The sequence below is a fragment of the Aplidium turbinatum genome, chromosome 16, assembly GCF_918807975.1.
Source record: "Aplidium turbinatum chromosome 16, kaAplTurb1.1, whole genome shotgun sequence".
Classification (NCBI taxonomy): Eukaryota; Metazoa; Chordata; class Ascidiacea; order Aplousobranchia; family Polyclinidae; genus Aplidium; species Aplidium turbinatum.
In genome coordinates this window covers 19,210,089-19,226,129 of record NC_137487.1, presented here as the reverse complement: position 1 = coordinate 19,226,129, position 16,041 = coordinate 19,210,089, and the positions used below count along the sequence as shown (strand labels likewise).

The following is a 16,041-nucleotide window of genomic DNA, read 5'->3' as shown; positions in this document are numbered from 1 at the left end:
CAGTAGGAGAACGTTCAAATATTACGTAACGCTTTTTTTCCGAATTTTTGACCCCCCCTCCCCCATGTAACGCCAACGTAACGCTTTTTTCAATCCCCCCTCCCCCATGTAACGCTTTTTCACTACAAATTCAGAACAAAAAACTACCATTCCGTACTCGAAAGCGTTACGTAACGTTTTGCTTGACCCCCCTCCTCCCCGATGTGACGCTAACGTAACGCTTTGCATAAACCCCCCCTCCCCCTCGAAGGCGTTACGTAATATTTGAACGTTCCCTAGGCCCATGTGTAAAAACCAACCAAAAAGTAAAACCTATCAGTAATTTGGATTTGAACTCACAAATTAATGTAAAATTATTGAGTTTTTATAATTTTTGGTATTCACGTGACAACAAAAAATTGCTAGTTTTTTGTTGTTCATTAAAACTTGGCCAATTCACTCGTTAGGCTGCGCAATCTCATTCAATTGCTCACCTGGTGTTAATCGAAAGCGTAGACGTTTCATTCTCAGGTGGGTCAACCGTGTTCACTTCAAACAACTCTTGTCCCGTCGATTGAAGTTGGAGAATCAATCAATATTTTATTTGTTAGAAACATAGTACATGTTTGAAAACAATAAAAACTATTAATACTACAAAAATGCTCAATGCTAAGCAAAAAAGCAAAGCAGAGCGAATTAAATCAAATATGGTTATTACTATCTGAATCCTTAACAGCCTGTTTCACTTAACGGATCATCAGAAGTTCTTAATCAAAGTTTGAAATATGCAAGTAATATAGGCTACACAGTACACAATGCAAAAGTTACACAAGTTCCCATACCGACAGAGAAAGAAGGATACCGTACTAACAATAATTAGGCTATTCCTGTAGTCAGTGCTTTTGGAAAATGTTTGCTGCCTTTTGTGATACTAAAAGGAAAAAAACTTTCTAAGAAAATAGTACAGGAAAGGTCAAAACATGACGTCACAGTCGTGTCATTGATTGGTAGCCTAAACAGCAAAACCATCGATTGGTAGCCTACCGGTAGGCTACGTGTTTTTTTTTTAAATTTTTTACTCCACTTTCTGAAATAGGCTACCTCAAAAATAGAAGTGCAATCTAGTCTTGCTGGTAGGCTAATAGCCTACTTCTCAATTGCCGACTAAGGCCCTTTTTCAATGATGTAGAACTATTAGTTTGCTTGCCACCACACAATTACACACCTCCGGCAGTCTTTGGACATCCATTTTAATAAATCTTTAAAATTTGTCTGGTCGAATTCGGTTGCTCAGTTTTTTAACATGAGTTTCCGTTCTTCCCAGACAAGAAGCGATTTCTTTGAACTGTTCCTTCCAGTTTGGGAAAAGATAAAGCAAAAACGTGGACTCATCGTGAATTCTTTTGCTCATTGCAGTATTTATCCCGTGAAAAAGCAAGTTAAGCAAGACGGAGAATGTTTTTAATCTGCATCTTTTTTTGTCCAATTGATCAAATTTCACCTTTAACGAGTTTTAAAAAAGATGATTCATTTTCTACAATTACCTAAACTAACAAACACTGTCATACCGTACTCGGTCTTTGAAAAGATCGACCTAGTCCAACACACAACTAATAGACAGTGATTCCATCCCCGTTAGTCATCAACGTGGGTCATTAAAACATGAACAATTTTGAAAAGATCAAGCCACAAAAGCAAAGAGCCTGTTTGTGCTGGGCGTGGAAACAATTATTTTGCTGCATGTTAAAAAAAGACTGTCTTAAATGTTCACATTGTTAGCTTCTGGCATGTGAAACTTGTCTTAATTGGCATCGACTGTTGCTGCAGTTGCAAAGATGGTAGAAGTTGGAGAGTACGGTAGCTGACAATAACCTATCGTTTTCGTTTTTTTTGGGGTAGCCTACCGTAGCCTATAAGCTTACTTCACTTTTTTTTTATGAAATTTAAATAATATAAACTATAGTGTAGCTGTAGTCTACTTCAGAGCTAATTAAAGTTACGAAAAAAAGTTTGTACTTTGTCAGGTAGACCAAACTTGTTGGTCAATTCACTTCCAAAGATCTTTCGTTCACAGATGTGTTCATACAAATCTTCCAACTAGTAGCCTATAATTCTCAATCATGCCACTATCATCATAGTTTAATAAACAAATGTATTTTTAACGTATTTGAGGAATTTCAGCTCATTCACATACATGTGTGAGCTTTAGAATTCATCCTCTTCTACCTTAGGCCTAATCAACAGTTCTACATCTTTTTAACTCGTGTAGGCTACCTGTAAAAGTCGCAAATAATTTTTGCAAACTTTGGGCCTTTTGCCTACGACCTATGTCGAATAGTTGCCTACCGTAACAAAAAATTGATGGATTGTTAGGAGTCAAACCCTGAATTGAAAAAGCTTAACATTCGTAGGCTATCATTGAAGTTTTCCTTTGACCCAGATAGCTATCCTTGATTTGACCATAAAGGTAGGTTACCTGATATTATAATAATAATTTATTTGCATCAGACAAAGCTGTCCATATCCAAAACAAAAACAACAAAATAATACACAAACTGCAAATGCACAAATAACGAACAACAACAACGAAATAACATCAAAAAATAACAAAATAATACACAAACTGCAAATGCACAAAATCTCAATAAATAGGCTATCTACTGTTACAAGTTTACAGACAATGGTACGGTAGCGTTATAAACTACAAAAATTTTGGCCAGTTACGTTGACAGGAGAGTGTAGGTAAGGGATCTTTTTTGACCCGAAATGATTTTAAGGTCCCAAGAACTTGAAGAAACTACATCATAAGCTACTCTTTGGATATTTTGCCATTATTTTAAAACTTCTTCGAAGACCTCATTGGTAGTTGAAATTAAGCTACCGGGCCCAAATTATCCTCTCAACAGCCCTGCTTTCAGCTATAAACTACTCCGAAAATAACTCTTAAAGTTGGCGCTAAAGCAAGTATCCAACGCATTTCAAGGCTACAACTCTCCATTCAGCGTTAAAGTAGCTTTGGAGATGGAATTTCCTGGCCCCTACAATCATCTCAACCCGGGTCCAAAAGTAGTTCACCCAATAGATCTTTCTTCCTGTAGCCTACAAGTCACGATTGCGTTACCAAAGATACTTTTGCAGTCCTCAATCAACTTTCTTTGCTACTCTATTGGGCTACAATCCTTATCCTTACGTTAATTTATCACAAAAGTGAATACAATAGATGCTTCGTAAATCGTAATTGGTCTGTTCTTGGTTTTGTCTGATGACTGGTACAAATAAAAAAAATGGAAGCACGCCCCACGAGATCTCTTCCAAAGTGCGGCCGTGCGGAGCGGAATCGAAATTCCAAACAGACTGAAACTGAAAATAACACTGAATCTAGATAACGCTTAGGCTAATAACATTTTAGTCTTATGTAGAATACTGGAAAAAAGAACACCGTTGTGCCCGTAGATAATTTTTTACAAGCGTAAACACTTTATTATCTGACTGGAGTCTAACACGCTTGTGTCGTGATCCAGGCAACCGATATACAGTGCTATGTAGGAATAACCTAGAGCAGTGGATTTCAATCTTTTTGCTTTTGACCACGAAAAAGAGTTAGTGTTGCCCCCTGAGTTATCTACTACTGTGGTGCCCCCTATGTTTCATAAACTATTCCGACAATCTACCACTCTATTTTATGTTTGTTTTTGAAGTCGTGTCTTCAAATCTTGTAAATCTAAACCAATTTCATCACAGTCCAATGATGAGGATAATGGAGACCAAATGAGACAGGTAGCAAAGTAGGAGTTGCATCTTAAATAATCATAGACATCAGGTTAAGTTTTTTCATGATTGTCCTTTTTATTTGATCACATTGACATACCGTATTTCAAGATTCTACTGCTTTTGTTCTGTCAAACATTATGACCCATAGGTTGAAAACCACTTGTCTAGAATCATAGACCAGGTGGAGTTAAAAGTAGGATAAAATATGCTACAGAGTGAATAAGCCCAAACCTTAAAACCCGGATAATGTTCGACTAGTTTGCTACTCATTTTATTGCCCAGGGCCAGGGTAGGTACGGTAGTTCATAAAAGTTTTGAAGCTGGTATACAAGTTCCCCCCTCTTGGTAACTCATGACAATGGCAGCTGATGTAGATGATCTTACAGGTCTTTCGTTGCCATCCTGTTGTGCTGATAGACACTCAATTTGTATGTACGTTTTGTTTGTTTATCGTCAGCAAAACAATAAACTGAACTGACAAAGACAGGACTCAACCAAACATATTATAGGGTGAAACTACTTTACCTTTGCTTTGCATTTCACACACTTCAATCCACATGTTTTGGTCAATTCCTCTTTGTCATGAGTTGCCGGGGGGGACTTGTAAACCAGCTCCAAAGTTCTGTAGGCTGCTAAATTATATTACTTATGGTTTTGAATATTTCAACAAGTGTGTAACCAGCCAACTACGGTAGGCCTATGCAATGTACCGTATTCAGTACAGTAGAATAATGGTTTATGTTTAAAACTTTTTTGTATTCAGTGTTATGTATTTATTGTTTGCTAATACCTAACTACAATAAAAATGATGAGAGATTCTTCTGGTAAAGATGATTTTTTAAATTGGAAGAGAAAAAAAAGGTTTCATAAGAAAAAACCCAAAGAAGTGGTAACTAAGTCATGGATGGAAGATGCACGACAAGTTGATTCACTTACAAAGTCATATGATAATTTTGATCACAGCAAAGCAGAAAGCTTTGATGATTTTCCCTTGTCGACAAAGACCAAGAACGGCTTGAAAACTTGTGGGTTTATCAATCCAACAGCTATTCAAAAAGCATCAATTTTGCCTGCCTTAAAAGAAAAAGATGTTTTAGGAGCAGCTAAAACTGGATCAGGAAAGACACTGGCATTTGTTATCCCAATTTTAGAATGCTTGCATCGGCACAGATGGAATTCGATGGATGGGCCTGGGGTGTTAGTTATCTCTCCTACTAGAGAATTAGCGTTGCAAATATTTGAGGTGATTTGCAAAGTTGGTTCTAAACATGACTTCTCTGCTGGCTTGGTTATTGGTGGAAAAAATGTGAAAGAAGAAGCAGAGAGAGTCTGTCGAACTAACATTGTTGTCTGCACTCCGGGACGTTTGCTTCAACATCTCGACACAACCTCGTACTTTCAACTGGGCAATTTGAAGATGTTAGTGCTCGATGAAGCAGACAGGATCTTAGATTTAGGTTTTTCAGCAACAATTAATGCTGTTATCGAAAATCTACCTTCTGAAAGACAAACTCTTCTTTTTTCTGCTACTCAAACTAAGTCTGTGAAAGATTTAGCTAGGCTCAGTCTTACTGATCCTGTGTACATTTCAGTTCATGCTGAATCACGTCATAGTACTCCAAATGGTTTAGTTCAGCGGTATGTAGAATGTCCTCTTTCTGATAAACTGAATCTGCTTTACTCTTTCATCAAAAACCATCTCAAAACAAAAACACTTGTCTTTGTTAGCAGCTGCAAACAAGTTCAGTTTTTATATGCTGCTTTTTGTCTTCTTCGACCAGGGTTGCCAATTATGCATTTGCATGGAAATTTAAACCAAGTGAGACGTTTAGCAGTTTACCATGAATTTTGTCGTAAAAAATATGCTCTTTTAATTGCAACTGATCTGGCTTCAAGAGGTTTGGACTTTCCTGCTGTTGATTGGGTTGTCCAAGTTGATTGCCCTGAGGATGCTGAAACTTACATACATCGCGTTGGAAGAACTGCTAGATTTAATGGCAGTGGTAATGCGATGATATTGCTTTTGCCATCTGAGAAAGATGCATTTTTAGAGCAATTAAGAATAAAAAAAGTTCCAATAGAAAAGTCAAAGATTAACTTAACAAAACTGAGTAAAATAGACACCAGACTGCAGTCATTTTGTGCACAGGATCAAGAGTTGAAAGAAAAGGCAAAGCGTTGTTTTGTTGCATATTTCAAATCCACTCATTTAATGAAGAACAAATCAATTTTCAAAGTGAGAGAGCTTCCCAAGCAGGAGTTTGCCTCCTCACTAGGCTTAGCTTTTCCACCTAGAATACGCTTTTTACAAAAAATGGAAAGGCGTTTTTTAGAAGCAGAAAAGTCTGTGATTGAAGAAGTAAAGCCAGAAAGACCCGGTGTTAGTGACACCCATCATGTACAAGATATGAAGCCGGGTTTCAACGACAGTGATGATGAAACTGATTTATTTACTGTGAGAAAAGATGACAAAAACATACATGAAGATGCTAACATTGAAATTGACGAACCAGTTGATAAGAGCAAAGGAGCCAGAAACACAAAGAAAAGATCTAAAGCAAAAGAGGCAAAGCGTTTGCAAAAGAAAGGTTTAAAAGTAAACACAAAAATATTATTTGGTGAAGAAGGCACGGTTGAATCAAGCTGGCCTCCATCATATGCAGAAGCTATCGCAGCTTCCAGTGCCAAGAAAGATGAGGAAGATGATACTGATGGACTTGATATAAACCAAGCTCAGCTTCTGATGAAGAGCAGAGATGTCGAAGATCGAAAAAATGAACGAATGAAGATTGCCGCTAGACATCGCGAGACACGTTTGAAAGCTAAAGACGAAAGAAGGCAAGCTCAAATGAAGCGATCACATGCTAGTTTGTATGAAGATGATGATGGTGAAAGTCTTGCGTCTGATGAAGACCATTCATTTTCTGTTGGCGATGATTCTGACTTTATTCAACCTGCTAGTAAACATAGAAAACCAAGCCCATCTCTAGGTGATGCAGATGAACAGGAATTAAAAGAACATGAAAGAGAAATAGAATCTTCTTCGATGACTTTGCGAGAACAGGAAGATTTAGTGCTGCAACTTTTAAACAAATAAACAATCCAATTATATATGATTTGAATTTTATTGATTTCATGCTTTCATAGTAATTGTAACAAAGAAGTTTGTCACGTAAACAATTAAATGCCAGTGCTAATGTTTATTTTGAATTGCTAAAAGGGAAATAACAAAAGAATTTTGATCGTAATATATGCTGTGGAATACGGTATACAATATTATTGTTACAATAATGAACTGTTTGTCGTCAGTGAGTTATACACAGGGAATATATGTCCCATAGCGAACAGACCTTGACAACATCTGAACTGAAGACCGATATAATTTTGATGTTGGAATCTAAGCTAATTTTATTTTATATTTCTTTACAAATTTGTAGTTTTGAGAATCCAAATTGCTAAAATGTGATCCCTGAATCTCAAATCACTGCAAAACTCCTAATTTTGCATTAAAATGACAAATTTCTCGCAATTACCATTTTGCCAGATGCTTTTTGAATTCCAACACAAGTGCAAAAATCTAGTCGGTTATATATTTGAATGGTAACAAAAAGTAACTCAAAATTGCACAAAATATACTCAAAGACAATATTTATTAACTAATACTTAAACTTATGCTAGCGATTTAGGCTACTAACAGATCGTCCTTCAGTAAAATTTTAAGCCGCACGTTGTAATAGCCTGTGTATATAAAGGTTGCCATGACCTGTCCATAAGGGAACATTCAAATATTACGTAACGCCTTCGAGAGGGAGGGGGGGTTTATGCAAAGCGTTACGTTAGCATCACATCGGGGGGGAGGGGGTTCAAGCAAAACGTTACGTAACGCTTTCGAGTACGGAATGGTAGTTTTTGTGCTAAATTTGTAGTGAAAAAGCGTTACATGGGGGAGGGGGGGGGGGTCAAAAATTCGGAAAAAAAGCGTTACGTAATATTTGAACGTTCCCTAAGGTTAAATTTGGTGTATTGGGAAGTCAATAGATTTCAAAGTACATCGTAAATATTTTACAATGTACTCTCTTGTGTTTACTTTTGTAGGCCAACTGTAATCTCTTCATTCTTCAAGTGTAATAATCCCAAGCTGTTCACATGAAATATTGTGCTCAATCTAAGATATTGATGATATAAAGCCTTAACAATGCTACTGTCAAAAATGATAGTTTTAATAATTGCAATAAGTTTGCTTTGGTTGCATATTTTAATGATAATTATGGAATAATTGAGTCTTTACTTTTACATTTTTTTTCACATGCATCATAACAAAGTATTCATCTTTTGTAATTGGTTTCGGTGATTTAAACTTAAGATAACCAGGTTAATTTGAAAGTCGTTTATTCAATTTTTAAATTGTTGAATTACAAAATCTTGGTTTATGTATATTGTGGTAGAAGTTTTTGGATCATGGATTTGAGTTTTACATCTTATCCACTGGCTATAACCGCAACAAATTAAATTTCCATGATTGTCAATATGCTGCTGTTGTTTGTAAGATGATAATTGTTTTAGCTAATGATGTTAAAGAATGTCTGACTGTCAGTCCTTTTTGTACAATGCTCAATTCAAATGCTTCAATTTGTCTTCATGGAAGAATTTGTCTGCAGTTGCATTTCATTTATCTGATCAATACTTTTAGAAACCTTTTCATGTCTTTTGTTTATGATGCCAGCCATGGCATGGTTTTTGTTTCCAAGTTGTGTGATCTCACATAAACTTGAATTAAAGCATAATCGGTATGTGGTTGCTCAAGCATTACATGTTCAGATTAAATTTATTGCCTTTATCGTTTTAAAGAACTTGAATTTTTATTGGCGCCAAGTTACATCTTGCTTAGGTAGAAATTATTGAGCAGCTGTTCCTGCACTTTGGTGTAAAATCACAGAATGTTTCACAATCCCGGAGGTAATCAAGGTAAAAAAAACATTAAATAACTTCTTCAACTGGTGATTGCTTTTGTGCTTTTAATATTAAAAAGTATGCACTTTCAATATATCAAGTTTAGATATGTGTTTCATCTGTTTATCAGTTTGCTCACATATAAACTTTGTTAGCCACATCAATTTTGGAACTCAGAAATAGAATGAATCAGTAAAATTTTAGTGATTACAGAATTACGATCTTTGCATCAAGTTACTTCAGCGTGATTATTTGCATACCAGGATTATTTGCATACCGTACGCTTTCTGGTCGTATAACTCCTCATCAGATTCCATTTTATGCCGCAGATTTTGGAGGAAGATTTGGAGATGGTGGATTTCAAGTTGGAGGTGGAGGTTTTGGGTCACCCTCTAGTGGTGTCGATAAACCAAAGGTTCTTTTTAACTTTGTGAAGTAACCTTGTACTGTATATACAAGTAACTCTGTGACAAAAATCATTTTCATAATTATTTTGATGTTTCGGTGTTTTTATGTGATAACAGTTTTTTTTTAAACAATGATTTTTAATTGTTTTTGCAATTGTAATATATATAATATAGTTGTTGGGTACATTATAAAGTTCTATAGGTTGAAGGTTATTAAAATGCCGCAGACGTATTGATTACGTTGCACACTTGAAACATGCAATGCTGAGTTGAGATATCACAAGTGATATCTGGGTAAATTATCCACTTTGGTTTATTTATCCCAATTTGCTGACCACTGATGTATTAGCTCAGTTTTTAGATATGAAAAGGATGGTGTTGACTACAGCCTTTTTGTTGTAAAAGTGCATTTTTCAGTGGTTCATGCTTGTGGTTCGTATTGGTTTTGTGACAGTTCTCCATCCAACTATAGAAAACTATTTTCAGAAATTCCGCTTTCAAAATATTACTCCAGTTACTGCAGCCCACATCAAACAAATGAGCTACGACGGTTCCATGTTCAAACTTGGTGATGCAGAGATCAGCCAAGTGACTATAGTTGGCACAATTGTTGGTGTTGAGAAGAGTCAAACTTGTACCACTTATAAAGTTGATGACACCACAGGAGTTGTTATGGTCAAACATTGGTAACGGTTACTAGTTCCATATCCTCAAATTAAATTAAGTTGACATTTTGTGATTGCTATACGGTTATGGCTTGGTAGAAATATTGCATCATTTGTGCTTCGGTGTAGATTTCTTATAGTTTACTCAACTGTTAAAGAATCGTTTAAAGTCTTCTGCTAAAAAGGTGTTGTGAAAGTATGTGTTATCAACCAACACTTGCTTTTCGTCTTTTATTTATTTGTTTGCTGTGGTACCAAAAAGTTAACTATCGCTCTAAGATCAGGGTTATGGGTAAGTATAAAGTAGCATTTGTAATCAGTATAATTGGCACAAACCATTCTCTTTGTCTGTGCACACAGATCGGTTGCAAGCAAGTTCCGGTATCATAGAAAGAAAAGTTTCCATTTTTTCACAATCAGCTGCAGACCTGCGTCAGAAAGAAATATTTTCAAGAATATTATCAATGACACAGAATGTCTTTTTGCAGGAACTCATTTGATAATGAAGATGACCCAATGGAAGGCCAGGGCCAGACAACGTTTGAGGAAGGGATGCCTATTCGTGTGTTTGCTCAAGTGAGGAGTTTTCAGGTGATTACTTTTTTTAGCTTACTAGATTAGTGCTCACTGCTCATGTTTACTTTTGTCGTTTTGAATCAAGTTTTCCGAAGAACTATGTTGAACCGAGTAATCCGATAACTTTATGCGTATATGAATACAACATGGTGGTTGTACTTCTCACATTTATTTTCTTATTTCAGAAAACTATTAACCTCAATGCGCTCCATGTGAGATGTGTGGATGACCTGAATGAAATAACAGTGCACATGTTGGAATGCATCAAGTTTAAGCTTGTTAACGAAGCCAAGAAGCTAGGAAGGAACACAGTGAGTTGATATCACTACAGTAGATTATAATGTGAAGTAACCAAAAAGTTTATTGGACAAAGTCCTTAGGTCAGAGAATATATACAACCCCGACTACAAGCATTTTCTCAATGTTATAGACCTGCTAGTGTTGATGTTACTTCACAGGTTACCATCAGTGTACGGTGTCTGACCATTTAAATACACGTTTGGTTTGCAGTCAATGGCTGTTCACATCATATCTAAATAAACTGATGTGATACGAAAAAAAGAGCCACTGTGCAAATCAAGCATGTTTGAAAAACAAAACACCCAAACAAATGGTCACCGTACGTCCCTGGTCACCATATATACAAATACAGCCTATTCTGAGATTTTCAAAAGAAACAAAAATTGTGAAAGTTGGCATATTTTGTCTATTTCCGTTTCCATGCACATTATTCTTAGCATTCCGAAGATAAATAATTATAATAAATGTAATTCCATATCCAGTGAAAACTGGACGTAACTTGCAAAACATTTGACGACTCTTCTCGATTGTGATTACCCTGTAGACAAATTTCGTTGGAGGAGGAAGTGGTTTCAACGTCCAGTCCAATCCAGGAGGAGAGTCTAATGCTTTCAACATGGGAATGGATAACACGCAAGCGCAGGTGGAGATTACACAACAAGTCTGGTTGCCTAATTTTAAGTTTGTTTTTTATGCATCATTGCATCAGTAAAACTTTGGTAAAGAGACAATCTTGCTCTACAATGAATCGATGACAGACAGGATTGTGATATTTGTAATTGGAAAAAAAAGAATCTGTTTAAATTGAAGCGTTTAGAACGAAAAGTGACTAAGTCACAAAATACTACTAAGGAGATATTGACATGTACAGTTTTCAATTGCATTGTAAAATCAAGATTTAAAAGATTTTTTTGTTTTTACCATATGTCAGTGTCTACAACCCCAACCTAGTTCTGATTGCACTATTAATTGAATTTTTAGTTGAACTTGTCAAAAAATATTGATAATATTCTTTTTTGGACTTATGCACTTTTCTTCAAAATTGCTGGACTTAGGCACTTTTAGACACAAATGATGGACTTAAGCACTTTTAAGTGTTCTATAGGCCTAACAGAATTTGCCATCTCTTACTCCAGATACTACTGTAAAGTAAGCTATTTAAATATATTTCTTCAAACCTCGTACGAATATGACATTGGAATAATCTGCAAAGAATTATTTTGGGTTGGAAATATCTTGAAAAAATTAGGCTGGTAGCACATAATAACTGTTACTGGTAATTAATGGGGTAAAAAACAGGTAAAGTACAGAGACTTCCCCACCTTCATTGGCAATGTACAGTAGAATAATATTTGGGTTAGGCCTACTAGACTACATAATAATAATTGAGTACACTCTCAAAACCTTCTTCCCTTCATTAGTAGTGTAGTATAGAAGTAAAGAAGACTGGTAGATAGGCTAGGACCTTTACAAAATAAGTTATAAAAATAATAGTCCAATCTAATAGGCTACTTAATCTTAGGTTAAGTGTACTTCATTTCGTTATCTGCTGGCACCAACACTCCATCGAATAGCCTAATCATGTCCCATGAATAATTGAATATTCAAGTCTGCACTGCTAAACTTCTTGCAAACTGGACCTGTGGACTGCTGAATTTGATTCGAAAGCAGTAGGCCTATAAATACTATCGGTATTTGATCACTTATTTGCAAAATATCTACAATTAAAAGCTGATAAAAACACTAGGCCTACCGTTTTTAACACTACCAATGATCCTCATCCATCACCTACCCTACCTAAACTAGAGGCAGTGTCCCAGTCTAAATAACCGGTAACCAGCTAATGACTTTATATCCTCTAAAATGAAACCCGATCAAAAAGCAAAATAAAAATCATGTCACGTGGTTAAATGACTTGACGCTATTGGTCAGAACGGACTTAGCGACTTTTAGAAGAAAAAATTACCTTTCCGCTCAAAACCTGTATTCGAAAATGATGGCTTAGCAACCTTTATACCAAAATATTTTTGTGTCTGGTGACAAAGGACAATGAAAGCAATACGTTTTTTGTATTTAACTCAATTCGAGTGAAAATGTGACTTAGTCACTTTTCGTTCTAAACGCTTCAATTGGTGAAGAGCGGTATTTATGACATTGGGTTGGGGAGATGTTGGAAGTCGTAGTATAAACAGAGAAAAGTTATTCTGAGCAAAACAGACCTTCCCTGGGCCCAGGAGGGTAAACCATTTTTTAATTTACATTGTTTCTGTTCGCATTCCCAGGTTTGGAAATTGATTGAGTCGAGCAACGACCAGGCTGGAATGAGCTTAACGGAGATTCGAACGACTTTGAAAAATCTCAATAACGGACAAATCAGGTACTGTGGTGTGTGGTTCTATATAACATTAAAAGGTAATTTTCTGTAACATTAGTAATGTAGTTAAGTATCGTGTCGTTGGTTATCGCCATACTGGGCCGTGCTATGGTTGTTAACCACCGCGTTATTGTTCATATTACTTGGCACCTTACTGGATATCCCGATAGCCTATTGGTTGTTAGTCTATTGGTTATCACGCGTTTGATTTTCAAACCCATTGAATGAGAAAATGTTTATCGTCGGACTGAGAAAGCCTCTTTGGAACTTCAATTCTGGCAGTTTCGCATAATTGTAGAGTTTTTTTGAACCACTGACACCCAGTCACCGAGGTTAACGAATGAAGTTTCGGCTTGTTAAGTGTTGTTGTCTGAAATATTTCATCCGTTAGGTGCCGCTGAGTGAAAGCAGTTTTCGAAAGACTTTGTTTCGTCAAAGCGCACACCCTGAGGACTGAACCAGCGTTGCTTGATCTTGGGGTTTCTCCGTAAACAATGTAGTCCGCTTGTCCAACTGATCTAAAAAGGGTGGTTTTATTCCATTCATCTCCATCAGCCGAATTGCTTTGTCAATCGTCTGTTCAAATCGTGATGCAGTATTTGTGGTTTATTTTGTTTAAATACAGTATAAAAAAATTGGCAGCTTAAAATGTTTAGCAATAAAAAAAATAAGGTTAGCAAAAATAATTTTACGGTAAAAGTGTTCTGTTAGAATTATACAGCTCACCTCTACCCGGATTATAATAAATCTGGGTTGGTTGGGGGTAATTGCTGAAGGAAATGAGCTGAGCTGGTAACCTTACTCTAGAGTCTAGACTAGTTAGTGCCAAAGACTTTCATAATAACAACCTGACATTCTACTGGAATCGTTGTATAACATTTCTAGTAAACTTATTCCATTTGTTTTTCAGAAACGCTTTGGACTTTTTGAGCAACGAAGGTCATATTTATTCCACTATTGATGAAGAACACTTTCGTTCTACGAGCTGAACCAGTTTGAACTGGATTCGACTACTTTCAACTCGTCACCTGTGTTTCGCACTGCCTCAAGTTTACTCGCCTAGTCGCCAGTATGTTCGCTGTCATAACTTTTCATTTTTGTGTCTACTCTGTCACTTTTTTCTGAATGAAGAAGTCATTCGCTGACCAGAATTGCGTCTTCTGCTTCTTGAAGAAAAACTGAGACCAAGTTTGGGGCTCTGTAAACGTGCTGTTCATCTCGAGACCTATCACGCGTTTAAACTGAACTGATCACTCGGCCTTTTCTAAATGACCCAGTTGTTTGAAGCGAAAGTTTCGTAAACCAAAGGACGTTAGTTCGGTTCCTACTCAAGTCAAATATTTTTTATTGTGTTGGATTAACATTGGACGTGATTCCTCGGCTATGTACTTAAAATGAACCTCCCGTGTTCCACAAGTCTCTTGGTGCACTTGCCATGGTGTTTACTTCTTGTCAAAACACATAAACAAACCACCACACTGCAAGTATGCACTCCATGCTCTGTGTTGTATTATTTGTGAAAGATTTGAGTTTCGCGTTTTAGCAGCTTGATGGTTAAATGTAGATACAAACGGCCTGTATTAGCCTGATGCTGCGGGTTTGCTGTGGTGGTAGCGGACTAAGGAACTGTGTTGCGAAAGCTAGTACAAACTGCTACTACCACAGCGAACTGGCAGCGTCAGGCTAAAACAGGTTGTTTGTACCTGCAATTGTGAAGTTGTATTCTTTGTTTCACAAAGAATAGATTGAAAGCATTCATAGGAAGAGCAACCGAAGTACAATAGCTGTTGTGTAACCCTCACAACGATGCAATATATTACTTAACAGTAAAAGGGACCGTTCAAATATTACGTAACGCTATCGAGGGGGAGGGGGGTTATGCAAAACGTTACGTAACGCTTACGAGTACGGTAGTTTATTTGTGCTGGCTGGTATCGTCGTTTGGGTACTAAATTAAGCTGAAATCGTAGGCCTACAGTGACGTGCGGTGAGGCTCCTAGATGGTGAGGCACTAATTTTTTCAAGTCACTTTTACAATACAATTTTTTAACAACAAAAATGGTATCATACTAATCAAAAAAATTAGCAGCATGCTTTCACATTTATTAAAAATAAAATCCATGCGCCTATCCTTTCAGACTAAAACATTTGTGACTTTGTTGTATAGACCCTTCTTTAGTCCTAACATTATCACTAGATATTGAAAACAAGAGACAGGGAAAGCAGAAAAGGCAATTTTTAAAGCATAGCCACACAGCCACTTCTTTTTTGAGCAGCAATCTCTTTGAAAGAAATAAAAGCATGATTATTATTTTGTTCAGTCGTCTGATGCAAACCTTATAACTTTAGAACCGGTCTTCCTTTACTTCAACTTCAGACTTCAACTTTGGATTGAAAGTTTATTTTTTAAAAATCTCTCAAATTTGATACTAAATCTTCCTCCATTTTTTAGTTAAATTTTATAAGAAACAATCCTTTACACTGCAAGAAGTCACGTACCACGTACTATGCGGGCATTCCAGCTTGACGAAAAAGGTTTTAAAGCTGTGACGTCACATTTGAGGCAAGCCTCAAATCGCAGCTAAATCGTTCATGATGATTTCTGGGCGACTTTGCGAAAGAAAAAGGCACGCATAATGCAATGTATGGAAGTTTTCTGATCTGAAGTGAGGCACAGCTAGGCGTTGCCTCTCCTCGCGTATTTCAACGATTTTGACCACGTGAACGCTCGATATGAATATCGCCACATACAGAAAAAATTAAAGCACAGTTTGGGTGTAGAAACGTAAAATTTGAGGGAAAGGGGGCACGACTACAGCAATTCACACAAATAAAAGCACCTAAAAACGTGCAATATTTACTACTTTTTAACAAATAATATTTATTCTGTGATAACCACAGCTTTGATATAACTTTTGCTTTGCCAGATGTTGGCAGGTGAGGCACTGCCTCCCCTGACTGCACGTCCCTGTAGGCCTATCCAACAGCACCTATTCAGCACCAACAAAATCTCTATCAA

General features: G+C 36.6%; 2 protein-coding genes across 2 annotated transcripts; both read left to right on the top strand.

Annotated features, from left to right (window-relative positions):
• Positions 1-4,525: 4,525 nt before the first annotated feature.
• LOC145785419 (putative ATP-dependent RNA helicase DDX10) lies at positions 4,526-7,545 on the top strand. The gene has a single exon (XM_082597074.1). The coding sequence runs from the start codon at positions 4,556-4,558 to the stop codon at positions 6,845-6,847; it is 2,292 nt and encodes a 763-aa protein (XP_082453200.1). The 5' UTR covers positions 4,526-4,555; the 3' UTR covers positions 6,848-7,545.
• A 150-nt stretch (positions 7,546-7,695) lies between these two features.
• LOC145785445 (replication protein A 32 kDa subunit-like) lies at positions 7,696-15,042 on the top strand. The gene is made up of 8 exons (XM_082597101.1): positions 7,696-8,715; positions 9,030-9,115; positions 9,594-9,793; positions 10,261-10,363; positions 10,534-10,659; positions 11,193-11,291; positions 12,931-13,025; positions 13,933-15,042. Exons 1-8 carry the CDS (start codon positions 8,688-8,690, stop codon positions 14,009-14,011), a joined length of 816 nt encoding a protein of 271 aa, XP_082453227.1. The 5' UTR covers positions 7,696-8,687; the 3' UTR covers positions 14,012-15,042.
• Positions 15,043-16,041: the final 999 nt, after the last annotated feature.

Coding starts and splice junctions, on each gene's coding strand:
- LOC145785445 (XM_082597101.1), top strand. CDS start 8,688: ATGTTTCACAATCCCGGAGGTAATCAAG. Junction 10,364..10,533: donor CTCAAGTGAGGAGTTTTCAG/GTGATTACTTTT, acceptor TTCTTATTTCAG/AAAACTATTAACCTCAATGC. Junction 11,292..12,930: donor TGGATAACACGCAAGCGCAG/GTGGAGATTACA, acceptor TCGCATTCCCAG/GTTTGGAAATTGATTGAGTC.
- LOC145785419 (XM_082597074.1), top strand. CDS start 4,556: ATGATGAGAGATTCTTCTGGTAAAGATGATTTTTTAAATTGGAAGAGA.